Source organism: Festucalex cinctus, chromosome 16 (genome assembly GCF_051991245.1).
Source record: "Festucalex cinctus isolate MCC-2025b chromosome 16, RoL_Fcin_1.0, whole genome shotgun sequence".
Lineage (NCBI taxonomy): Eukaryota > Metazoa > Chordata > Actinopteri > Syngnathiformes > Syngnathidae > Festucalex > Festucalex cinctus.
The window spans coordinates 19,386,335-19,411,172 of NC_135426.1; the positions used below are offsets into that span (position 1 = coordinate 19,386,335).

The 24,838-nt window shown below is 50.1% G+C and overlaps 6 protein-coding genes across 12 annotated transcripts; 3 read left to right on the top strand and 3 right to left on the bottom strand.

Moving 5' to 3' along the window:
- Positions 1-207: 207 nt before the first annotated feature.
- Positions 208-3,627, bottom strand: LOC144003653 (aldo-keto reductase Mvan_2161). Of its 3 annotated transcripts, none has more exons than XM_077500126.1 (6): positions 3,432-3,627; positions 1,726-1,998; positions 1,108-1,253; positions 897-1,036; positions 655-813; positions 208-577 (listed from the first exon to the last, which is right to left on the bottom strand). In XM_077500126.1, the coding sequence occupies exons 2-6, from the start codon at positions 1,980-1,982 to the stop codon at positions 398-400; spliced, it is 882 nt and encodes a 293-aa protein (XP_077356252.1). In that variant the 5' UTR covers positions 1,983-1,998; positions 3,432-3,627; the 3' UTR covers positions 208-397. The 3 variants fall into 3 exon arrangements, with proteins under 3 accessions (XP_077356252.1, XP_077356251.1, XP_077356253.1); XM_077500125.1 differs by lacking the exon at positions 3,432-3,627 and adding an exon at positions 2,517-2,675; XM_077500127.1 differs by lacking the exon at positions 3,432-3,627 and adding an exon at positions 2,426-2,492.
- On the top strand, positions 2,917-8,108 carry LOC144003650 (uncharacterized). Of its 2 annotated transcripts, none has more exons than XM_077500122.1 (6): positions 2,917-2,994; positions 3,350-3,846; positions 3,981-4,441; positions 4,847-5,011; positions 5,082-5,286; positions 5,703-8,108. In XM_077500122.1, the coding sequence occupies exons 3-6, from the start codon at positions 4,297-4,299 to the stop codon at positions 6,406-6,408; spliced, it is 1,221 nt and encodes a 406-aa protein (XP_077356248.1). In that variant the 5' UTR covers positions 2,917-2,994; positions 3,350-3,846; positions 3,981-4,296; the 3' UTR covers positions 6,409-8,108. The 2 variants fall into 2 exon arrangements, with proteins under 2 accessions (XP_077356248.1, XP_077356247.1); XM_077500121.1 differs by having other exon boundaries at positions 3,350-3,523.
- On the bottom strand, positions 8,099-13,031 carry cyp17a2 (cytochrome P450, family 17, subfamily A, polypeptide 2). Its single transcript, XM_077500118.1, has 9 exons — positions 10,911-13,031; positions 10,719-10,839; positions 10,519-10,657; positions 10,116-10,345; positions 9,973-10,059; positions 8,914-9,108; positions 8,688-8,854; positions 8,522-8,625; positions 8,099-8,452 (listed from the first exon to the last, which is right to left on the bottom strand). Exons 1-9 carry the CDS (start codon positions 11,087-11,089, stop codon positions 8,181-8,183), a joined length of 1,494 nt encoding a protein of 497 aa, XP_077356244.1. The 5' UTR covers positions 11,090-13,031; the 3' UTR covers positions 8,099-8,180.
- LOC144003649 (uncharacterized) lies at positions 11,716-13,733 on the top strand. Its single transcript, XM_077500120.1, has 2 exons — positions 11,716-12,423; positions 12,523-13,733. The coding sequence occupies exons 1-2, from the start codon at positions 11,895-11,897 to the stop codon at positions 13,431-13,433; spliced, it is 1,440 nt and encodes a 479-aa protein (XP_077356246.1). The 5' UTR covers positions 11,716-11,894; the 3' UTR covers positions 13,434-13,733.
- Positions 13,734-15,210: 1,477 nt separating this feature from the next.
- On the top strand, positions 15,211-19,526 carry LOC144003355 (uncharacterized). 2 transcript variants are annotated; one of them, XM_077499514.1, is made up of 4 exons: positions 15,211-15,517; positions 16,253-18,197; positions 18,335-18,433; positions 18,904-19,526. In XM_077499514.1, exons 2-4 carry the CDS (start codon positions 16,258-16,260, stop codon positions 19,259-19,261), a joined length of 2,397 nt encoding a protein of 798 aa, XP_077355640.1. In that variant the 5' UTR covers positions 15,211-15,517; positions 16,253-16,257; the 3' UTR covers positions 19,262-19,526. The 2 variants fall into 2 exon arrangements, with proteins under 2 accessions (XP_077355640.1, XP_077355639.1); XM_077499513.1 differs by having other exon boundaries at positions 15,211-15,428.
- LOC144003358 (uncharacterized) lies at positions 19,419-24,822 on the bottom strand. Of its 3 annotated transcripts, none has more exons than XM_077499518.1 (4): positions 24,756-24,822; positions 24,032-24,178; positions 22,074-23,051; positions 19,419-20,738 (listed from the first exon to the last, which is right to left on the bottom strand). In XM_077499518.1, exons 2-4 carry the CDS (start codon positions 24,146-24,148, stop codon positions 20,691-20,693), a joined length of 1,143 nt encoding a protein of 380 aa, XP_077355644.1. In that variant the 5' UTR covers positions 24,149-24,178; positions 24,756-24,822; the 3' UTR covers positions 19,419-20,690. The 3 variants fall into 3 exon arrangements, with proteins under 3 accessions (XP_077355644.1, XP_077355643.1, XP_077355642.1); XM_077499517.1 differs by lacking the exon at positions 24,756-24,822 and adding an exon at positions 24,528-24,687; XM_077499516.1 differs by lacking the exon at positions 24,756-24,822 and having other exon boundaries at positions 24,032-24,429.
- Between the last annotated feature and the right edge of the window lie 16 nt (positions 24,823-24,838).

Here is a 24,838-nt window from a genome sequence, read left to right on the forward strand (position 1 = left end):
TCTGACCTTGACATAGAGCAGAAACTATATGGTGCGGGCCACAAATGGCCCCTGGGCCATAGTTTGGACATGAATGGTTTAGGACAAAAAGTGACATTTATCCTTTCACAATATGACTTTGAACGTTTGATTAGTCAGAGCAAAATTTGTTCGTGACAATCTGGACACACAAATTAATTTGATATTCAGCATCTCAGGTGAGTATGATGTATTTCATTCAAAGTTTTTATTATTTATCATGAGATAACTATTAATTGTGAACATATCCATATAATGTACAAGGCACAGGTTACTATAGTTGTTGTTTTTTGTTTTTAATAATATTGATGGTTTCTAATTGTAATTGCAACGAAATTAAAAAAGGTGAATACTGACAGCCCGTCACTGGTACATCCCATCAAACCACTTGAGAGGGATCCCAGCAGAACTTGTGTCCTCGATCCAAAGCCGACAGTTTGGCCATGTCGCTGTCGCTCAGCGTGAAGTCAAAAATCCTGGCGTTCTCCCGGATCCGCTCGGGAGTGGACGACTTGGGGAGCACCGGGACGCCCTGCTGCACCGCCCAGCGCAGCAGCACCTGAAAAGAACACAAAAAGTGCCAAATTTCCCTCCCTTTTTGGGAGAAGTCAAAATGTTTCCAAAGGAGACGTTCACCTGAGCGGGTGTGCGCTTGCAGGTCTCAGCCACTTGGAGCACATGCGGATCTGTGAGGAGCTCGCCCCTCCCCAGGGACGTGTAGGCCTGGAAGCGCACGCCAAACTCTTGGCACACGCTCCTCAACTCTGTCTGGCATTCAAGTGGGTGGAATTCCACCTGAAGGAGGGGCGGGCGTCAATGTCGGGACACAAATGCTATTTTTGTGGGATCGATAATACACGTTCGATCCTTCGACATACCTGCAGCACTGCGGGGTGGACCTTACAGCTGCCCATAAGCTCCCTCATGTGTGCCGGTGTGTAGTTGGACACCCCAATAGCCTTGAGTTTCCCTTGAGCGTGCAGCTCCTCTAGCGCGGCCCAACTCTGAGCTCTGTTGCCTGCTGGCACCACCTCAATTAGCTCTTGAGAAGAACGGAAAAGAAGGACTTGGGCAAATCCATCGACGCACCTGGGTTGCATTTGTCAGTCACATCAAGGCCCTGAGTCCCGGGCCAGTGGATCAAGTAAAGGTCAATGTAATCCATCCCGAGGTTGGACAGGCTGTGGAGGGCCCCTTCCATGGCCCCTTTGCCCTGATCTTTGGGGCTCAGTTTACTGCAGGGAGCAGAAGGAACGTTATCAACATTTGTAAGGTTGTCACCCGAATGTTTAAGCGAATTTTTTGAAAATGTGCAAAATGGACACGCGACATGCCCGTTTCCATCCGTTCTTTTGCAAATATGCGCCGCAAGGTGACGTTGTAGTAAGGGGTACATAATTCACCAACGGAACGTTCGGACGATGTTTCTTTTTTGCAATTCTTGAAATTTTTGAATAAAAATAGGTGGATGGAAACCCAAATTTACTGAAATGTACCCACAACAGAACAAGAAAACCCTACCAGAACATTTCAACTTTATCTGAGGTTAATCAGAGGCACTTCAAATGGTGGTACTAAATGTGCTGACTCCCATTGAACAGGAGATTGAATGTGATTGGTCCATTCAGAATACATTCACATTTCCAAAAATAAGACATAGTGAATACTTGCTTAACCACAATATCCCAGTTGGCAACACACACACACCTGGTGATGAACACATCCTCTCTGGTCAAGCCATATTTTGGTAGGAGTTCCTTGAGGGCGTGACCCAGCTCGGCTTCATTTCTGTACACAGCGGCGCTGTCGAAAGCCCGGTAGCCCGCAGCCAGGGACGCATCCACAGCTTGGAGCACGGCCTCGCCACCGCACAGTTTGTACATCCCCAAACCCAAAAGGGGCATTCGAGACCCAGTGTTGAGGGGGGCGGATGGTCCGGTGGAGGCTGAGGAGGACATCTTCATCTGTGGAGCTAATGTTCTGCAAGGAATGAAGGAGGAGAGTTATGCGAGGAGTCAATGCCCCCCTCTCTATGTACACTGACTTAGTGCAAATGAGGCAATAGTCCACTGGTCTCATGACATTGACTCTAACAAGTGGTGCAGTGTAGTATCGCCACGTGAAATTGCCTTTGAACAGTCTGCATTCTCATATAGACCCATAAAGGCACACCATAAATATGAACAAGCTTCCCCATTGAACTGCCACAAATGACAGAACTTTAAAAAAAATAAAATAAAATGGTTTGAAGAAAAGCCCATTAGTATATTGTTGACTTGTTTTTTTTTCACGATACTTTTTCACTCAAACACACGAATAAACTTAATTAAGTTATTACTTGCTTTCTAGTGACCGTATTGATAAAGAGGAGTGCGCCAGGTGCAGTTAACTACTCAAGTAAATTTACTTGGTTACTATCCTCCATTCTCCACCACTGACGATACACGAGCTCGAAGTCCGGCACGTTGCATTGATGTGTTAATGAATTGTTATCTCACCTATCTGTGAATTTCTGCTGCTTTCTTCGTTACAAAAGGTTTCAACGAGAAAGGAACGACTACCAAGACGAAGGAGAAAAAAAAGATTGGCGGTTTTATGCGCGCTTCGGGTTCGCTTAGCCATAGACATCCGTATTTTGCGTACATGCCACCTGAAACCGTACGTCAACGCTGCCGCCATATTGCACGTGGCAAAGGGGAGTTTTCTAATGTACTTTTCACGAGTATTTATTTAAATACTAACGTATGTAAAACTGTAGTGTTATGGTAAATATTGAAAAACATACGAAAGTACTCGGGGGAATCGCAATTATATCATTTTTTTAATTCTTTGGGCCTAGGTCATAGGAAATGAGAGAACGATTCCTAACATGTTTCTTTGTCTTGTTGCTAGGGGAAGAGGCCTGCCACGCACGATGCGCTTTAATTGGCCAGGATCCTGCCTCATCAGCCAATCAGAAACCAGCGATTCCAACAGGCAAGTGAAATCAACACTGATTAGTCAAATCAGAAATCCATAAGCTGTTCAAAATATAAAGCAATTTTAATTGAATGATAGTTATTATGACTCCACTTGTGGTGTTTTCGCCGCTGCCGAAGGCAAACATGTTATGTCAAATCGAAGTAATGATGCCGAGTATGCAGCTTTTCAAAATAAGTGCACACCCTGGAACTAATTTTCACGTTGTAACAGAGTTAAGTGGTGTCTTGTTTGCTCTCTCGTTCTCACCATATGAAACCCTAAAAGTCAAATATGACAAGAGAGTCGCGTCTTTTTGCCCCTCGGCCCATCGTATTCAAACATTCAGCGGAGAATGCTTTTATTTCGAAAGTACACCGGACGTAGGCGACGCAGTGCGGCGAGCTCGATGCGCGACAGGAGCTGATGGCGGCGGGGCTGGCGGAGGGTCTCACCGAGGAGGCGGGGAAGGCTCCAGGCAGAGAGAGGAGGCCCCGGCGGTACCGACACGCCGAACCAAAAGCCCACAGCGAGGACGGATGGAGCGGTACGCGTCGTGTTTGCCTTGTGTGTGAACAGAACGCGTGTTTGTGCGGATGTGGCGTTCACGGACCTCACGCCATCATGTCTTGGTTGTGTTGCACTGAGCCGAGTGTGAACGCGATAAACCTGCTAGCTGCCTCTTGTCATGACATCTTCGAAGGTCAAGGGGGCGCTGGCGAGCCAGTGCGCCTTCAGTTGTCATGGCAACTGCAGCCGATGCACATGTGACTGCCAGAGGCGACATGAACACGATGCTACTAAAATAGCTACAAAGGAGCTCGAAGGAGAAAACTACATTACTCAGTATTTCTTCATTTTATTGAACACGTATGTTACTTTAGAAAATTTTGTGTCACGCCACTAACAATGTCACCAACAATACTGTATAAACAAAGTGTGATAACTTTGCCATAAACATTAAGAAATCAGGAAGCAAATACGTATGTCTTGTTTCTCTGCAGGTGGGATCGCCAGTCAGCCGCCATCTTGTCTCCTCCAGTCGTTGTGTCCCCCTGCATGGCACTCGAAGGATTTTGCCTGTTAGGGTAGCTTTTGACCTCTGTGTTGTTCAAAACGCTAGCAGGCTGACAATTCAAGGCAGTTAGCGCTTCAAAGCTAACTGAGCGCTGGGATTGGAGGAGCAGAATTTACTTGCAGTAATAATAATGACGCCACAAGGCTCATCCTGTTATCCTCATATGTTCAGTGGCTAGCAGGTGGTTAGCACAAGCAGTTAGCGGTGGCGCGGGACTAGGGAAGTGGCGGAGCAGGGGTGCGATGGAGTACCACTCCGGTGGCAGCCTGCCCCTGCTGGGGAGACCGCGCTACTGCCCTGGTGCCAACGCTAACGGCGGCTACCTGTGTGAGTCGGGGCACTGCTGCGGCGAGACGGGCTGCTGCACGTACTACTACGAGCTGTGGTGTGAGTTGTTCGGAATCCCTTCCTTTTCGTATATGTAGTAGCCTATAGCGTGAGTTTGCTGTGAGTCTGGCTGTTTTTGTAATAACTACCATTGCCTCAAGCGTTTTCTTCAGTTCAGAGGCTACATCAAAGCCTTCTGAATGCTCTAGCATAAAAAAACAAAAACAACGTATAAATACGTCTTTGGGAGCAAATGAGTTAAGCTTGAAAAGTAATGAACAACGACGGTCACTAGAAAACCAGTATATCCCATGATGCACTGCATGAAATATCTCGCAAGAAAGGTCTGTTCTCCAAAAAAAATCCCTTCATAGTGACTTTAGAGTTGGGAACGAATGAGTGAATGATTCCGAGTGCATCCGTGGTTGTCACCAGTCTCTTTATGATGATGTCACACGGATGCAGGGTTCTGGCTGCTGTGGACGGCCCTCATCATGTTCAGCTGCTGTTGCGCGTACCGCCACCGGCGAGCCAAAGTGCGAGCGCAGCAGCAGCAGCGACGCCAACGAGAGATCAGCCTGCTGGCCTACCAGGGCACCGCCTCCTACCCGTCCTCCATGCTGGACCTCAGTAAGTCATGTCTCTCCGAACATTTCAACGAGGCGATGGACCTCCACGTCGGATGTTGACATGCGTGCAGGTTTCCTGGCGTCGCTCAAGCTGCCGTCGTACGAGGAGGTGGCGGCGCAGCCCTCCACGCCGCCGCCCCCCTACAGCTCCGTTTTCACGGCACCGCGATACCCGCAGCCCCCCCGCACCGCCGACCCCCACCTGCTCATGCAGCACGACCCGCTGCTGCACCGCCCGCTCAGCGACGGCCCTTCCTCGCTCAGCTCGGACAACAGGTGCGTAGCCGTGACGTTTGACAAAATTCGACCAATCAAACGGTGCCAGGCAGTCACATGATCGCACACAAGATGTCCGTGCCATCGCACAGAAGCAAAGTTTAGCTCAGAAACAATATGACATGAGAGGTGTTAAATGGTTATTTAAAGAGGAAGTCGACCCCCCAAATTCTTTTTTGACAATAATTTTTTCGATGCAGCCCTACTAATCTAAATACGGTATTCTGGTTAATATTGTGTTAGTGGAATATGAGTTAAGCAACAAAATCCAGGTCAATTGGTTCAGGGTGTACCCCGCCTTCTGCCCATAGCCAGCTGAGATAGGCTCCAGCAGCCCCCCATGACCCTCGTGAGGAGTAAGCGGTTCAGAAAATGGATAAAAAAATAAAAACCTGCTACCTATGTCTTTCCTGTAGCTCCAGCTGCTCCTGTGACTCCTGCTGCCCCTCCTCTCCATGTAGCTCCTCCCCCTCTGCTCCCCTGACCTATGAGACGGACACAAGCCACGCCTCCACACCTAGCGAGCTGGCAGCCCTCCCCTTTGATGTCGCCACGGAGACGCCCCCGCAGGCTGCCCTCACTCCCGGTTCCGACACCACGCCCGCCCTCGCCGACACGGCCGTCGCCACAAAAAACAGCTCGCCAAGGCCCACCAGTCCACCCGCGAACCCCGCCCCGCCTCCGCCCGCAGACCCCGACTCCGCCCCCGGGTCCAGCGGGTGCACGGCCCCCTCCTCCCTCACCCCTCCCTCCACCTCTTTCCTCCTGGATGCACCCCTACCAACCCGGCCCAGTCAGGCCCCGCCCAAGCAGACGCTCTTCTCGCCCTGCGTGGACGTCTTTCAAGCGGAGCCGGAGGACGAGGAGAACGAAGATGACGTGGACGCCGATGAGAGCCAGTACCGCCACCGGAGACTGACCGGCGACTCGGGCATCGAAGTGTGCCGCTGCCGCGTCCAGGGCCAGGAGGCGCGGGAGGAAGACGCCGAGCCAGAGAGCGACGCGGGGGGGAAGAACTCCGATCTCCACGACAGCGTGGACTGTCCCTCCAAGTGCGCCGCCACGCCGTGCCACGCCCCCGAGGAGGCGGGCGAAGTCGTGGTTGTCGTGGAGACGGCATGATGGACAGAGGCGGTTGTCCTTTCCTGAGATCCCAAAAGATGGAACGCTCAAGCCGTCCATCTTCATTTCTCATCCCAGGCATGTCGTCTGCTTCCTGATCGGATGTAGACACTTCCTTTTTTGGAAGTAGACACATTCTGTTTGACATGGACACCACCTGAGTGGATGTGGACATCACCTGATTGATATGGCAACTTATGGACTGGACATAGGGGAATCTTATTTGACACATATGTGTTGTGATTTGACATGTATTTCCAGTTGGACTTGTACATATCCTGATTCGACTTCTTTTTTTTTTTTTTTTTTTTTTGCCATTGGACACTTCCTGTGTAACATGGACGTGTCCTAATTGGACATGAGTTTTTGGGTGGTTGGACATGTACATTTCCAGCTGCGCATACATGTACACTTCTAGATTGGACAAGGGAACTTCCTGTTTGAATGTAGACACATCCTGTTTGACATGTACACTTCCTGGATCGGACATGGGCACTTCCTGTTTGAATGTAGACACATCCTGTTTGACATATACACTTCCTGGATTGGACATGGGCACTTCCTGATTGGTTACAAACAATTCCTGATTGGACATAGAGGCTGTGTCCAAATTCACAAGGCTGGGTCCTCCGAAGGCCGAATTTGTCGGCTGAATGGCGCCACTCCCGGCGTAAATCGACAGCGCGCACAGACTTGCATATGAATGGATTGTCAATGCAGTCCATTCAAGTCTAAGAGATGGCATGCAGCCGACGAATTCGGCCTTCGGAGGACCCAGGCTTGTGAATTTGGACACAGGCAAACACTTCCTAACTGGACATGGACACTTCCTGTTGGAATGTCAACACATACTGTTTGACAGTCACACTTACTGATCGGACATACACACTTCCTGATTGGACAAATACACTCCCTGGATGGACATGGACACTTCCTGTTTGGACATGGATACCTCTTGATTGTACACTGGATATTGCCCTGATTGGACGTGTACACTTCCTAATTGGAAATGTACACTTCCTGATTGGTCATGTGCACTTTCTTATTGGACATGGACACTTCCTGATATAACATGAACTCTTCTTGTTTGGACATGGGTACTTCCTGTTGTACCAATTACTAGACAGAGAGGTGAGTGGAAAATAAGGCTCCACCCCTTCTTCGTGTGCTCGATGTGGTGCTTTTCTTCTTCTTTAGCTGAGGGACTGCAGCTGCAGAGCACCCTCTGTGGTGGATTACTGTTACTACAGCTAGCCAAGTTTGTAGCGCTCTTCTTCTTTCCCCTTTTGTCGCTTTTTACTCTAGTCAGAACACCCAACTTGATTGTGAGTACGACGACACAGTGCTAGCCAGATGCTAACTCCCTAGGAGCCCAGCGCAGATCACAAGTAGTGCATAAAGTTTTTCACCTTAAAAAAATAATGATAGTGAAAGTTTGAAAAGATGCACCTCATATCTTGTAAAGCCATTAAAACTGATATGTTCGTGAGGATTTACATTTTTTTGGCTTCTGAGTCACATCACTTGCATCTGGTTCACAAGTTTTACGTGTCGACGGGTTCAGTTTTTCTCTGCTCGTCGTTACTTCCTGTTTGTGTCGTGACGAGGCGCTAACGGGGGCAATTTTTATTCTTACGACCTTGAAAATGTGTTTTTGTGTGTGAGCTGTGCTAAATAAATGGATCACGTGTACAACGCTATTGTTTATTGAAGCGCGTGTCATTTCAGCGCTTGCTCATGTTAATGAAATATGACATTTTCATAGCAACTAGTTAGTTATCATCAGTGCCAACTTCCCACCCTGCCCTCGGCCTGACGGCGACTTTGTAAGGCAGTGGTTGCAAAACCACGCCTAGACGACCTTGCAGGTTGGGAGGTGAATCCCCGTCCGGCAGCGTAAAGCTCATTCGCTGGAGCATAGATGACAAGAATAGGAAGAGCTCCATCCTGGCCAGGGATTCTCCCACACAGATGCGAGGCCCCGCCCCAAATGGCAGGAAACAGGAGGGTGTGACCCGCCGACCCTGGTCATCAAGGAAGCGATCTGGAAGTTTGGTGTCAACTTTTAGTTCCACCTTTAGATCACGTTTTTTGGCGGGTCGGGATGGTTTACCTGGCTTAAACAGGTCCGGTTGTTCCCAGTGGTCAGGGTGGTGATGGATGGCCCACATGTTGACCAACACGCGAGTCCCGCGGCGGATGGCGTGACGTCCGATGCTGCGGTGAGAAAGCGGCGTTAGCCGGCACGTGCACGCTGCGCCTGCTCTCGTTTGGTGTACCTGCTGTCAGTCATGGCGGTGTGCGGGATCAGCACCGGGCTCACCGGCCGGATCCGCATCCCCTCGTTGATGATGCTGTCCAGATACGGCAGCCTCCCGCGGTCCGCCGCACGCACAGCTCGTTCGCTCACTTCCTCGTCCAGCTCCTTCTGCGCACGCTCCTGGACCTGCAGGAGGCGCCGCAGAGCTGCAGTCGTCATGTGCGAAGATGTGCGTGAGCGTGTACCTCGGGGTGGTGCAGTAGGTAGGCCAGAATCCAGAGCAGCGTGGTGGATGTAGTCTCCACGCCGGCACCGAAGGCCTCTGCTACCGTCATCAGCACGTGGTCGTCTGTGATGGCCGCGCCATCGGGCCCGGGTGAACCTTGACCCTTCAGTAAAGCGTCAAGGAGATCTCGAGGGTCACCTTCGCTCAGCGTCGCCTAGAGGTGAGACTTTGCTCAATGGCAGTTTGCCACATACGGGAAGTGCCTTCTGACTAGGGCCCGACCGATTAATCGGCCGCCGATTATAATCGGCCCATTATTGTCCTTCAAATATCGGCCAATTGAGCCAAATGGACGATTTTTTTTTCTTCCTTAAAACGTTGTCGAAGAAAACCGAAGTTTCCGACGCTGTGAAAGTACCCTGAATGCACCATTTTGCTTGCGTAACATTAGCAACTAGCAAGTGTGTAGCGTATGTTATTCTGGTTATTCTGTTGTCCCTAAGCGTCCTTTAATAAGGTGTTTAATGACACCGCAATTGGAGTTAACTGTAAAACGAAATACACAAAGTTAAGAATTATATCCACTGTATATTTAAATACAAAACATGCTTAGTTTTTAAAACATCGCTAGCCTAGCGCTAACAGGAAGTTAGCATCGACTACGGGAGTGTTTTTCCTTCAAGTAACTAATATCCACACACAAATCTTGTGGGAACACATAAACACTGATGAGATAACACTACGCAAAGGCTCAAATTCTTCCCAATGTGTGAAAAACTAGTTATTTTAATAGAATTCAATCGCAACTTTCTTCTGTACTCACTTTAAGTGTGTACGCCATGGATGCACTGCACCACACTGCCCCCAAAAGGCCAAAACGCACAGGGACACATTTTCACATTACATGGCATGAAATACAATCTCAGAGGTCCCAGGTCAGCCAATTAAGTCCCAAGACTTGTCAAAATAACACAAGGTAAAAATATATAAAAGAAAAGATTTTTCTGCCAAAAAATCTGTGTCGGCATCGACCTCAAAAATTGCAAATCGGTTGGGCCCTACTTCTGACATCTTTCACCTTGTGTTCGTGCAGTTTTTTCATGAGTAGACGATCTCGCACAGCGATGCACGCCCGTAGCTCTTTCAGTGATGCGTTGGGGAACACCTGAGTAGCACCAAAATCTTGTGAGGTGACAGTTACACCAATGGGAAGGCTCGTACCTTCATCCATGAGAAGATGTCAACCAGTCCTCCCCTGGTGATGGTCCGCACAATGCCGTCATTGTAGCGCATCACCTCCTGCAGCTCCCCGTCTCCACGTCTGTAGGTGCTGCCGAATACCAACGTGCACACCACGTTGGTGACGGCCGTGGTCACCGCCAGTGACGGGTCGAAGCCGTGCCGTTCGCCGGACAGCAGCTCCGCGCACAGACCGTCCACCTCGGACAGAACTGACAAAATGTCATCGTCGGAAGCTGCCTGGGAGGCCCGTTCAACCTCAGATTACAAACTTTATTTCTTCCAAAATGTGTTTCCCCATTCAAATGAATTGAAATAGACTTAATCCGTTCCAGTCCCAGAACCACATGGATAGCCTGTGAACCCATGGTTCCGCTCTACCTACCGATGTCCTGCAGGCGGTTGCTTCCTTCTCCGAAGAGCGCGAAGGAAGTATGCACCAACCGGCGGTGCAGCTTCCACAGCGGCGAGTAGTCAGAGAAAGCGATGTCTTTGCCGCCTCGGGTCAGCAGATCAGTAGTCACCTGCCGACCGTAAGGTCAGTGGTGCAAAAAGAAAGTGCTTAACGGCTTCACGAGGCGTCACCATGCTGGGGCGTCCGGCGAAGTCTCGCCCTCGCTGCAGCAGAACTTCTCTGGCGTGATCATGGGAGTTGACCACCACGGTGCGATGCGGCCCCAGGTAGAGCTCGAACAATGGCCCGTACCTGCCACACACACGCACGCAACCATGAGTGAGCGCTGGGGGCTGTGCTGCTCCACAGGTTCACGGTCTCACTTTCGGCCCAACTGCATGAAGAGCAGGTACGGCGGCGCGGTCCCCGTCATCCAAGGCAGACTGCCCACAAGGGGCAGGCGGGGCAGGCCAGGCATCCCGCTGGAGTGCTGCTGAGCGAACGCCACCAGGACGGCAAGCGCGACGACGACCAGGATTGCGGGAATGAGCGACGAGTCCATCACGGGAAAGTCATAGACCACCACGGCGAGGAAATGAAGACGAAAGCGGAGTGGCTCGCGTTTTAAAGTGGTGGGGAGACCTTGTGCAGGTCGGAGGTTGCGCGCGCGTGTTTGTCTGCGTCAGGCGACCTTGCTGATATCGTGGAGCGTACCAGGCCCGATCTGGATGGATGCCATGATAAGCACAGCCCAGCTCGGATGGTTGCTATCAAATGGTAAATGGACTGCTTTTTAACTAATTGACTCCCAGGCACCCATTTTCACTGAAGCAACCACCTCTGGATTACTGGATTTTGACTGATTTTGCAAGGCCCACAGAATATTGTGTTCTATTGCTATAAAAAACATGGACCATCCCAAAACAAAGATGAGAGTCTCTTCTTTCAGAAAAAAAAGTACATTTGTATCTATTTCTGTTCTGCAGCAATTAGCATTAGAATTTAGCTACGTTTCATCATTATTCACCAATCTGTTTAGAACTGTGGGGAAATCAGCTTGTTTTGAACATGGCCCTGGTTGAGCTCTTATGCTCTGCTGCCACCTGCTGGCCGTTTTTGTAATTACTACCATTGCTTCTCCCGTTCTCTGCAGTTCAGTGGCTGCATAAAAGCCTTCGACATGGTCACCACAACCTTACGGATGGGAGGTGACCGCTCTACCACTGAGCCACGCCACCACTGCGATGGAAATACCAGCCACTAGGAGGTGACACTGAGCACGTCGGAGTTTGAGTTTTCATCAACTCTTGTGTGAATATTCTCCTGTCGCCATGGAAACCACATCCCACCCTCTGCAGCAAACCTGAATGTTGTGTGTTTGTGTTAGTTGTCACAGGCAGTGTTGTTGTTTACACTCGTCATGCAAATTTTCATGCGTCGCCATGGAAGCAACTCCGCACACACACTCAGTGGATGTATCTGCAGCGGGTGTCAGATGCACTGCCGCAGTGAGGAAAGCCCGCCGCTCCTTTTATGGCGCGGGGATGCCCGCCGTCACCGCAGGAAGTCAGCCATGTTTGGGCATTTTCGACGTGCACGGCGGGGGGAATCCCTCGCGCCGCTCTCCGCCAATGAGATGGCGCCAGCGTTGCCACGGAGACGGAGGGTATAAAAGGACCGGCGAGCGCAGGATCTCGGCATCCTCGGCACCAAGTGAGCGCAGCGACGCAAGACACGGACGAACCATCCCGCCTCAGAACCGCTCACAGGGAATTCCCGCCTCTCTTTTGACCGCCATGCTTGCCGAGCACCACTGCAGCTTTCTGTCCGACTTTGAGGACGCGTGCAGCGCCTGGGTGAACAGCGTGGAGTCCAACCACTGTGACGACTTAACAGGTGAGTTGTCAAAGCATCATCTTCTTCTCGTTGCTGATGTCATTGTGGTGTTATGCAACAATAACAAATGCCCCCCCCCCTTCTTCTGTCCCCTTCCAGTTGTCTCGCCGGGAACTGACGCCTCCGACTCCGATTTCTTCTCTGACTTCAGCGACTCAGACTCGCTCTCGCCCTCCCTGGACTTCAGTGGCAGCTTCCTGCCTGAACCGACGACACCGGCGACTGTGGGCCTCAGCAGCACAGCGGACGCCATCCTCACCATGATCACGGAGATCGTGGGAATCTGCACCGAAATGGAGCAGCAGGGGGATACCGCTTACCCTCCCTTGGCCACGGTCAAGAGTGAGTCGTCCGGCTCCAGCTGCGGGGCCGACTACCTCGCAACGCAGGCCGCTCCGGACTTCATTGAGGCTCTGCTGAGCCAAGACGGCAACCAGGGCGAGGCGAAGGCGTTGGAGGTCAAACAGGAAGTGTTGACGCCGGAGGACTGGCTGAAGAACTGGAGGGTCAGCACTGAAGGAGACCACGTCAAAATGGAGGTGGACCTCCACTGTGATGCCCCCTCCACTTTGGACTCCGACCTCTTGTCGTCCCTCCTGAACGGCGCCTTCCCGACCATGCACCTGGGCGGCGTGTCAGCGGGCGCCAAAGTGTCCCGGAAAGGCCGCAGGGCTCTTGCCAAGAGCGGCGTGAAGGCCAAGGCGTTCCCGTGCTCCGTGGAGGGCTGCGAGCGCCGCTTCTCGCGCTCGGACGAACTCAACAGGCACGTGCGCGTCCACACGGGTCAGAAGCCCTTCCAGTGCGGCGTGTGCGCGAGGAGCTTCAGCCGCAGCGACCACCTGACCACGCACACGCGCACGCACACGGGCGAGAAGCCCTTCTCTTGCGACGTGTGCGGCAAGCGCTTCGCACGCAGCGACGAGAGGAAGCGGCACGGGCGCGTGCACGTTAAGCAGCAGCTGCGAGCGCAGATGATGGCCGCCTATTCGCTGGCTGTGAGCGCCGTGTGAGCATCCACAGGTGTGTGCCACTGCGGTGGCTTTGGCAAAATCTTTGAGAACTGAAGAAGGTCCGTTTTTGGCCTCCTGGCGAGACGCACGTGCGCCCAGCAGGTGCATGCTGGGAGTCGGAAAAGAGGCTTGGACGAGACCAATCGACGTTCCTGCATGAGGGTGAAAAGTGACGTGACCTCCATGTTTGTACAATAGCTCTATTTTTCTAGATGTTTCTATGACTTGTCATGTGACTTTTCAATGATTCGAACTGATGCATTGTGGGATATGTGTTTAATGTCCCTGCTTGAGGATGTGTCAATAAAAAAAAGCAAGAAACAGAAACAATGTGCGTCCTTATCATCATCAACTGTCAGCATGTGCCTGTGTGTGGGAACTGGGAAGATTGGGTCGCCATGGCAACTGAAGTTGTGAGTCATTTCGACAGCGTTCCAAACACAAGGTCGCTGTGGCATCGTGAGCCATCGTCATGGCGACGACGTGTAAAACATCAAGGTCGGCCAACGTGATTTTGTAAGTTACAGGAGTTCATCATGTGACCCTGAAGGTCCAATGGGCGGCAAGATGCATCTTTGTTCACAAAGGGGGTTTGGAGTTAAGTAATGCAACAACATTATGTAATTTTCAAATATTTATTGTTGTGTAGGCTATATTTAGTATTTCAATATTTATCATCAAATTAGCAACGGTACTGTAAACACTCATGGGAACATTAGAAAAATACATACATTGTTTCTGGACTGTGTGCGTATTTGGGAGTAAGCGACATACAAGATATATAACAGAGAATTATCTATGGCAGTATTTTAGGAGTAGAAATTGACATTAAATACAGTTCCAGCTCTTTCATAGACACAGAAAATAGGTTACCCTAGTAAATTTACATTGCAGAATATAAATCTGCACTAGAAATATATGATTGAGACACAAATTTTGTGCACCGACGATTGGTCATTCATTTGGTCTGGTTCGTTTACTTGAGTTATATAAGCAGATCTGCCACATCCAATATGTCAGACGTGCTGCCGTATCACAGCAATGGGCCAACCCGCTCAAGACGTGTGCCTTTTGCATTGGTCTTATGTATGAACTGCATCTTAAAAAAATAAAAATAAATCTTTATTGAACAACTGCTACAATCTGACAAACATCACAATGATCAAACCAAACATTGCAACCATAAAACACACCAAAAACAAAAAAACAAAACAATAAACAGAATGCTCGGGGATACAACATTCATGAAGCAAAACAAAAATATATTAATGAAAATAAAATCTCACTTTTTAGACATATAACTTAAATTTTACACATACATTCAAAGTCCTCTCTGTCTTTTTATTCTGGCAGGCACTGACTGATTGCAAATATAATTCTAAGTCTTCATAAAATAGGGGAAAAAGTGCTTTTTTTTACTTCCAAATTTACATTTATGTATGTAAAAATATTCACCACAAAACCTTTTTAACCTTATCTTTACCAATTACCACTCTTTACAAAATAACATGCTCATAGAATAAAACAAAATTTTCATTATGACGACCACAAATAAATCACAATGCCAGAAAAGATATGAGACAGTTTCAGGAAAAGCTAAACAAAATAAACACCTAGTGTCAATAAAATGTTTTTTTTCATTAAACGTTTTACAGGGTAGATTTTGTGTAAAATTTTAAAGAAAACCTCTCTAATTGTGTTAGTAATCAAACATTTGTGGGGCAACAACTCTGTATGAGCTGTATCATGAAGGGAAGACAGACAACATCCGGGCACTCGCAGTATTCCACTTCCGTCCACCACTGATGACGTTTTCGAGTCCACAAGCAGAAGCAGCGGCGGCTTAGCTTTTCGTTTAACGGCCAACAACCCACAAAAATTCACCAATGTGGTGACGGAGTGCGGGCGCCGTTATCTCCTTAAAACCACGCGAAGTCGAAGAGCGTTACACCGCAAGTTCGGCTGTCGACGGAGGAGTGAGAACCTCATGAAAAGGTGCCGGTTCGAGCCGCGAGAGTAATAGTGCACTGCTACGGAAGCTAATTGCGTCAGCATGCTAGCATAAACATTAAACACGATCAAAGGTATTGAATAGAACATTAAACACTTCTGTTTTTTTACGGTCGAGTGCTGTATGGACTAATGTGCGTGTATATCAGGCTAGTACGTAATTTAGTTCTTTGTTTTTGTAAATACAGTATATATGGTCACCGTCTGGTTGTGGATCCAAATGTAGGGAGGCACAGGTGACGTAAAAAAGATGACGTTTTTTTTCTTTTTAATTAAAACAAGGAAGCAAACAGCACAGGACAGAAAAAAAAAAAAGTCTGGCAAGACACTGACAGCAGCAAACAACGGACTGAACCAAAAACAGGAGAATAAATACACACGAACTAATTACACAACAAGGGACACCTGCACAAGACACACAGCTGGGGGCACTGATTGGCTGACACAAGAGTAGACAAGCACAGGTGGGCAAGATCACATTTAACAAAACCAAAGGAAGATGAGGAGAAAACAACAAAACAGACCACAATGGAACCAAATGTTAAAAAAAGAACACTCAACCCAAACCATAATATATATATGTTATTTTTATTTGCATTTATATTCTTTTTCAATTTATTTTGTAGTTATATTTTTATATCAATTTTTAGTTTTCACTTTAATTATTTATTTAATTTTGGCATTTTTGGTCCTCCATAGGCTCACACGATTTTTTTTTTTTTTTTGCCCACAAATAATCACATATGTGACTCCTGTATTTTCTATAAATAATGACACACTATAAACAATGATGTCCTTTGTGTTGGCAGGTGATATGGCCCCCACGTCCATGAAGCTGCGAGTTCGCCGCCGTGACAACAACGACAACAGTGCCAACCGACCGCCCGAGGAGCCGCAGAGGAGCCGAGGAAGTCGCAGGAAAAAAAAGACGAGCGCCGACATGCAGGACGCCGCTTCGGCTCCTCCCGCGCCATCGGCCCGAGCGGCTCTGATGTTGGAGGAGGCGTCCCCCGACTCAAAGTGTCCCATCTGCTTGGACCGCTTCAAAAACATGGCCTATTTGAACCGCTGCCTGCACCGCTTCTGTTTCCGGTGCATCCTGGAGTGGTCGCACAACAAGGCCGAGTGTCCGCTCTGCAAGCAGCCCTTCGCCTCCATCTTGCACTCGGTGCGTGCCGAGGACGACTTTGAGGAGTACACGCTGCGCCCCGCCCCCACCGGCGGCAGCGTGGCTGCTACGATGGCCATGGTGGCTGCCATGGCATCGGCGGCGAGGAGCGACCAACAGTTGAGGCTCATGCTGAGGAGGCACCGGGTGGCCGACGCCAACGAACCCACCGCCAGGAGCCGGAGGAGGGAACGAGGAGGCTCAGGGAGGAGCGAGGAGGGGCAGGGGGTGTGGGAGTGGCATCTGGACATCCCACCGCTTCCTCTGGCTTCTCACTCCCACGAGGACGGCGAGCGCGGAGGAACCGACCCGCCGGAGCGCGGTGTCATATTCGAAGGCCTGTCGCATCTCGGCGCCGCGGCACGGGCGTCGCCGCGGCTCGCCGCCCGCTTGGCCGCCAGGCTGCGTCTGCAGCGAGAGGGGATGGCGGTGCGGCGCCTGCGGGAAGGCGAGATGGTGGCCTTCCGCCGCGCCCTCTACCGCGCCGGCATCCGCGTGTGCGGCGTGGCCGGCGCCGCCGAGCTGCAGCGCGACATCTCGATGGACGGCTTCCGCCGGGACCCCGGCCAGATGGAGCGACTGCAGCCTTGGCTGAGGCGCGAGCTGACGGTGCTGTACGGCGCGCACGGCTTGCTGGTGAACGTGGTGCAGCGCGTCATCGCGGCGCGGATGGCTCGCTGCGGACTGGAGGACGCCGGCACCATGGAGGACGAGCTGCAGCCCTTCCTGTTGGCGCAGACGGAGCACTTCATCCACGAGCTGCTCTGCTTCGCCCGCTCGCCGCTCAGCCTGGACGAGTACGACCTGCGCGCCGCCTACCATCCGCCGCCCGCCGACAGCAGCGGCTCCGCGTCCAGCTCCGTCATCGCCATCTCCGAGGACGAAGAGGAGGAGCGGCGGCGGTGCACCGACCAGACGCCGGGCCCCTCCCGCTCGGCCGCGTTGGCGTCGCCGCCCCCAAGCCCCGCCCCTCAGGAGGATGAGGGTGAATGCCTGATTGTGGGCTACAAAAAGCCCATGGCCGAGCGCACGCCGGAGCTTGTGCACCTGTCATCCGACTCAGAGCGCTCCTCGCCCGCCGTCCCGCCCTCCACCTCGGCCGCCTGCCAGGAGAAGGACCCCGCGGCGGGCTCGCTGAGTTCGATCCGCACACCCACGCCGCCGCCCGCCAGCAAGAAAAAACAGAAAAAGAGGAGGAAAAACCGGGAGCGTGTGAGGAAGCGCGGCACTTTGGCCAATCCCAACCGCTCCATTTATCCCGCCATGGTTCGATCCTTTTCGCACTCCAGCCTGGAGTCCAGCTCGCCGCTTGCCCCCAGCCCGCCCAATTGCGGCTGGGAAATCTCCTCCACAGCCTCTTCCTCCTCGTTCTACTGCCTGTCCTCCTCCTCCTCCTCCCCTGTCTGCTCCTCCTCACCACCACCGCCGCCGTCCCCTCACTCGCCGTCTCGCTACAGCGGAGAGAAGCCCGGCGGAAAGAGGAAGTACAAGAGCCGACACCTGGACGAGCGCAGCCAACCCCGGCGAGGGAGGGGCCACAGCAAGAGAAAGAGCGACACGTGCAAGATGGCCACCGGTGGCGACAGGTGAGAGCTTCCCGCCCCTTTTTCTTTGCGAACGTCGACATCAAAACGTAGCTGAACCCTGTTCATATTTTTGTTCGTATACACTGCACTGACAACCAATCAACTGCCCCCCCCCACCCCCACTTGCTGTCCGATAGTAAGCAAGAGATTGCGCATGAGCGAAGTCCCAGCGTGGAGATCGTGTACGAGGGCACCTCCCAACCTAAGCGCCATCGCAGGACGCAGCAACACGACAGGTAAACCAGAAAAACAAAAAATAAAAAAAGCCTTCTACCATGACAACCAATCAGTGACATCCACATTTTTCAAACAAAAGAATTGTCATAATGCAAAAAAATAATATACGATATACGAATACGATTATTAATACTAGGGCTGAAACGAGTCCCCATCATTTCTGCCTCGGATACCTGCCGAGATAGTCGTAGTCAAGCTAACGGCAGTATGCATCACAAGACATGGGGCTAACGCTGTGAGAAACAGTTTCAAAATAAACCTTACTTCACCAAGTAGCAGCATATGTAGACCAATGCATTGTAGCGCTTTTATTTTGAAGTTGTTTGTTCAAGCGTGGTACTAAAAACCAATGAGAGTAAGAGAAAGTAATTGGTAATCATAAAAAATTCATTAACTTTGAAAAAAAAAAAAAAGTGTCGACCGACACGTGCTGAAAGTCAAAATGTGATTGGCGGCGTTTGTCTGTCAGGGCGCCGCTTGTCATCACGCTAGACAGCGACAGCAGCGACGGCGACCACTCGCCCCGCCCTCCCGATGTCCCGTCGCGGCTCTCGGACCGCGTCGACTTCTTGGACGCGGCGCGCGAGCCGGCGGGCGTTAGCGACTCCTTTCCGAACCCGGCGGACTTTTGCCAGGTAAGAAGCGCCCCTCCCCCACTGGCGCTGGCGCTCCAACTTCGGGGCGAAGACGCTAAGGAGGAGGAGTTCAAGTTTGCCCCGCCCTCGTCGTCCCTCGACTTCCTGTCCGACCTGCTCCACGGCGAGGCGGCCGCGGGAGGCGACTTCGGCGCCCCGCCCTCACCGTCCGTCATGTCATGCCCCCTCTGATGTCGCAACACGCTTCCTCCCAACTGCGCTTGATTTCCAGCCTGTTGCTATGGCAACGTGCCCCGGACTCCATCAGATGCCGTCGTGTTCGTTCGTGGCCACTGGATGGCGCACCGAGGCTTCAAAATAACACCAAGCCTTTTTTTTTTTTTTTTTTTTGTAAGTGCTTTTAATGTGAAAATGAGTAGCAGTGTGTGTTGATGACATCACACGCGCACACGCACACGCACACACAAACTTGATGACAATAAACACTTTCAGGGGATTTCAAACGTGTCCGTCATTGTGTGGAAGCATTTCTCCCGCCACGCCCACGAGTGCCGGTCCATTGTTAGCAGTTGCCTAGCAACAAGGCGCTCCGTTGTCAAGGGCAACCAGCGTTCTACCTCGCCAGAATGGGGGGGTGACGAGCACGCGCCGTGTGACGCAATCGGTCACACGCGCGCGCACATGACGGGCACTGCCGACGCTTCCTCGTTCCTTGTTTTTTTGTCTTTGTCCGCCAGCGCTTGTGGTCCTTGTAGTCCTCCTGAGGAAATTTGTAGTCCTTTCACACCAAGTCTTGCGGGACCGTTGAAGAAAACGAAGAAGTGTGGTCGGCTCATCTCCTGGCCGACAAAAGTCTGTGTAACTTCCGTTCGTTCGTTTCAATCGGCAACCAATCCAAAAAAAATGACAAAGTGGCTGATTATTTCGTTATTTCTTTTTTAAATCGACACCGAAAAACTACTGAATCTTCAATATTTCATTTAGGCTCATGTTTGAAAAAAAATGTGTTGTTTAATTTTCACCTTTTTATTCAAAAGTGCAAGGATTAATCGATAAACAAATTGATCGACAATTATTTTTTGATAAATCGTTTATATATTGTTCAAATCCTTAGAATTTCAATTTAGAAAAAAAGTCCTGTTTTGTCATAAATGGATGGAAGTTAAAACAAGATTTTAAAAATCTGATTAATCGACAAAAAAAATGACATTGATTGTTAAAATAATTATTAAAAATAGTTGTACCTCAAAATCCAATTTTTTTTTCAGATAAAAGCATAAAATTCCATATCAAACTTATTGCATGTCTTTGCCATATGCATATTGCATAGGCCAATATTGCGATATTGATATTTTTTCGATATACTGTGCAGCCCTAATTTGAATATTTAATTTGGTTTTCGTGACTTTGAAGTTTGGTACATTCGTACAGCTACGTTAGCGCATTAGCCACTGCAATTATTTTCCTGAGCCTGAGATATTGAAATCTGAAAAATCAAAACCTTGTTTGTGTCGGACTACAAAAAGAAATCCCCAAACAACCAGTCACTTTGTCTTCTTTTTGAGAACGCAACAGATTTGCCACGGCGAGCATCTTGCTGTCCCTCTCAGTGCGGTGCCAGCGTGCGAGCGCCACTTCCTGTTCGGGCCTCAGGCGGCGACTAGAAGAACCACCGGAAAGCCTCGCCGGTAGGGACGGATGGCGGCCTCTATGGAGGAAGAGGGGGGGGGGGGGGGGGGGGGAAAAGTGTGAAATACTTTTTGACCACACACACACACGCGCGCCGCGGCTCCAATTAGCGTGTAATTGACAAAGATTAGCCTAATGCGCTAGCATGCGCACATCCTGTCGGCGTGTTGTGCGGGCTAATTAGCGACTCTCATGGGAGGAAGTCAGAATGAATGTTTTTCCCTGTTTAAAAATGTATATAAATTAAAAATAAATATTGTATATATAATAAGAAATGAATCAAATTATTTGTAAAAAAAATACTAATATTGAACAAATCAACCTTATCGTCATATCTGTGGGCTAATTAGCTACGATTTGTAGCGACTCACGGGAGGAAGTCAGGATGAATGTTTATTCCTGTTTAAAAAGGTATACAAATTAAAAATAATTATATAAAAATAAATAATACTCAAAACATTGCTAATATTTAATAGATCAATAAATCAACCTTAGAGGTTAAGTAAATCGGCAACGATCTTAAAAATCAAGTAATTGTTGAACTAAAAAATGATGCCACAGTAGCGTCAGACTTGATTTAGAGGTGTCACATTTAATGGATTAATCGAAAAGTAATCGATTGTAAAATTAATCGACAACTATTTTAATGATCAAGTAATCTTTTAGCGTCATTGGTCAACTTAAAATTGATACCACGGTAACGGGATTTGGTTTAGAGGTATCATAATTTATCGATTAATCGACAAGTAATCAATTATTAAATAAATCTGCAACGATCTTAATAATCGAGTAATTGTTTGGAGTCGTTATTTAACTTAAAAATGACACAGTAGCTCCAAACTTGGTTTAGATGCGTCACATTTAATGGATTAATCGACAAGTAATCGATTATCAAATTAACAACTATTTTGATAATCAAGGAATCATTTAGCAACATTTTTTAACTGAAAAATTGATACCACAGTAAAGTTTGTAGTGACTCTCACGGGAGGAAGTGAGGATCAATGTTTATTCCTGTTTAAAAATTTATATAAATTTAAAAAATGAATAATAAATTATTTAAAAAATGACTAATTTATAAATCAATCTGTTGGCGTGTGTGGGCTAATTAGCTACGGTTTGTAGCGACTTACGGGAGGAAGTGAGGATTGTTTATTCCTATTTTAAAATTTATGTAAAATATAAAAATAATAAAATAAATAAAATATTAAAATAAATAAAGTATTTAATTTTTTTTTTACTATTTAATAAAACAAATGAAACATGCCAAGACCAAACGAATACAAATCGAATTGACTCGAAATAACTGGCTTGCGTTTCATGACATCACAGGTTGTGAGCCCCGCCCCCTCACCTCGAGCGCCCCGCCCCCGCCTCCCCCCGGCTTCTTCTTGAGCTCCTCGCACTTCCTGAACTTGCAGATCTGGTGGCCCGTCTTCCTGTTGCGGCAGGACGAGCACACGCCGCAGTTGATGAGCCGCCGGCACGGCCCGCACACGCCGCAGCGCTTGCGCTTCCTCTTTGACGACGACGACGACGACGAGGAGGGCGGCGACAGGACCGCGCCCCCCGCCGCCACGCCCGACGACGACGGCGAGGAGGAGGAAGGGCAGGGCGAGGAGCCGGCGTGCTGCTGGCAGTCCGCGGGCGCCCGCTGGCCGCCCGTCATCTGGAAGGCGCTGCCGGCGTCCGACATGCCGCCCGCCGTGGAGCCCATCGCCATGACGATGACCCCGGGGGGTAACCCCAGCCCCCCCAGGAAGCTGCTTCCCAGAACCCCGCCCCCGTTGCAGCTGCCCCCCTCCGATAGGCCCATCACGTCCGGGTGGGCGTGTCCTTGCTTGCCCGCGCCGCCGTCGCTCCCGCCGCCGTAGCCGGGGAGGAAGTTTCCGTTGCCGGGCGCCATGGGGTGGTGGTGTGCCGTTTGGGCGGCGGGAAGCGAGGCGGCGGGATGCTTTTCGGTCCGGCCCCCCTCGTCCGCGCCCCCGCCCTGGTGCATGCCGCTCCCGTGCGGGTGCGAGGGGGTCATGTGAGCGGCGGGCGTCGCCGGGTGGTGGCGGTGGTGGTGCGCGCCGGCGGGTTTGGGTCGGCCCCAGAAGACGGCCGCCGGGTGGTTGACGTTGTCGTGGCAGCCCCAGGGCGCCGTGGCCATGGCGCCTAATCTGGTGGCGGCGGGGGGGAAGATGGGGGCGGCGGCCGCCAATCGCGCCGCCAGCTTGGCTGACTGCGGGAAGTTGCCCACATCCACGTTGGTCTTGTAGAAGCTGGCGATGGACGAGCGGTAGCGGTCCATCTCGCTGCTGTAGTCCAGCATGGGCGCCAGCGTCGACACCTGCCACCGCATGGGGGGACGACACAAGCCACATCTGAGTAGTGGTGTCAAAATGAATCGATTCATCGACTCGTGGTCAATTTCTTAAATTAATCGACAACTATTTTAATAATCAAGTAATTGTTGAGTCATTGTTTAACTGAAAAAATGATGTCACAGTAACTTGGGACTTGGTTTAGAGGTGTCTTAATTTACCGATTAATCAACAAGTAATCGATGATCAAATTAATCAACAACTATTTTAATGATTAAGTAAGCATTTAGCGTCATTGTTTAACTTAAAATTGATACTACGGTAATTTTGGACTTGGTTTAGAGGTGTCACAATTTATCAATTAATCGACAAACGGCAACGATCTTAATAATCGAGTAATTGTTTGGAGCATTATTTAACTTAAAAATGTTGCCAACAACAGCTTCAGACTTGGTTAAGAGGTGTCACATTTAATGGATTAATCGACAAGTAATCGATTATTAAATTAATCAACAACTATGTTAATGATCAAGTAATCGTTTAACGTCATTGAACTTAAAATGTATACCACGGTAACTTGGGACTTTGTTTAGAGTTGTCATAACTCATCAATTAATCGAAAACTAATTAATTATTAAGTAAGTTGGCAACGTTCTTAATTGACAAGTAATCGATTATTAAGTTAATCTGCAACAATCTTAATAATCGAGTAATTGTTTGGAGCCATTATTTAACTTAAAAATGTTGCCAACAACAGCTTCAGACTTGGTTTAGAGGTGTCACATTTAATGTATTAATTGACAAGTAATCGATTAACAAATTAATCGCCAACTATTTTAATAATCAAGTAATCGTTGAGTCATTGTTTAACTTGGGACTTGTTTTAAACTTAATTGTGGCTAAACTTATGATTTACACGACCCAAATGCTTCGACTTCCCTGAAACGTCGCCCAAACTTGCCTAAAATTTTTTGCCGCTGCGAGTGCTCAAGCGGTCTGGACTCACCTGGCCCTGGCCTCCGTAACCGTGGTGATTGGGGTGGTGGTGCGAGGAGGCCGAGCTTCGCTGCAGCACGGACGACAGGTCGCTCTCCACGCACACGCCGCTCGTCATGCCCGACATGGCCGCCGCCCGCGCCTTTTGTTTACTTTCCTGCCGGGGACAAAACACCAACACGCTGACTTCCTGTGACCTCTGACCCGTGGCGGGCGGGAAAGAGCGCACCCTGGAGGCGGGACTAATTATCCGGTCAGCGTGACAGAAGGTCACGGCGGAGGAAACCGCTCTCACATTAGCGCCCCCCCTCCTCCACACCTCCTCCTCCTTCTTCCCCCGCCTCCCCTTCATCCCACAGGCGCAGCAGGAGGGGGGAGGGGGGGCTTGAAGGCGGCTCGTAAAAGGCTAAAAAGCGTGAAGGCGGCATGCGGCGGTCCAACACACGCGCGCGCGCGCGCGCACACACAGGCAGAGGAGGAGAAGAGGAGGAGATGAGGCTACTCACCAGGCCCGCGAGGACGACAAGAGGAAGAGGAGGACCGTCTGGGAATTAGCCCGCCACGGATCATGGCTGGCGGGGAAGGAGATGGAGAGAGGAGGAGGAGGAGGAGGGGGGGGGGGGAGAGGAGAGGAGCACCGGGAGGGATTTGTCGGTCTGTCAGTGGCGGGGAGGGGGAACGAGGAGGGGGGTTGATGGATAATGGGAGGAGGGGGGTGGGGGGCGTATAATCACCTGGGCTTGGCACAAGCGAGCTCGCGCGAGGCAGGAGAGGAAAGGAGTTCAATTAGCAGGTGGCGTGGAGACAGCGAGAGACC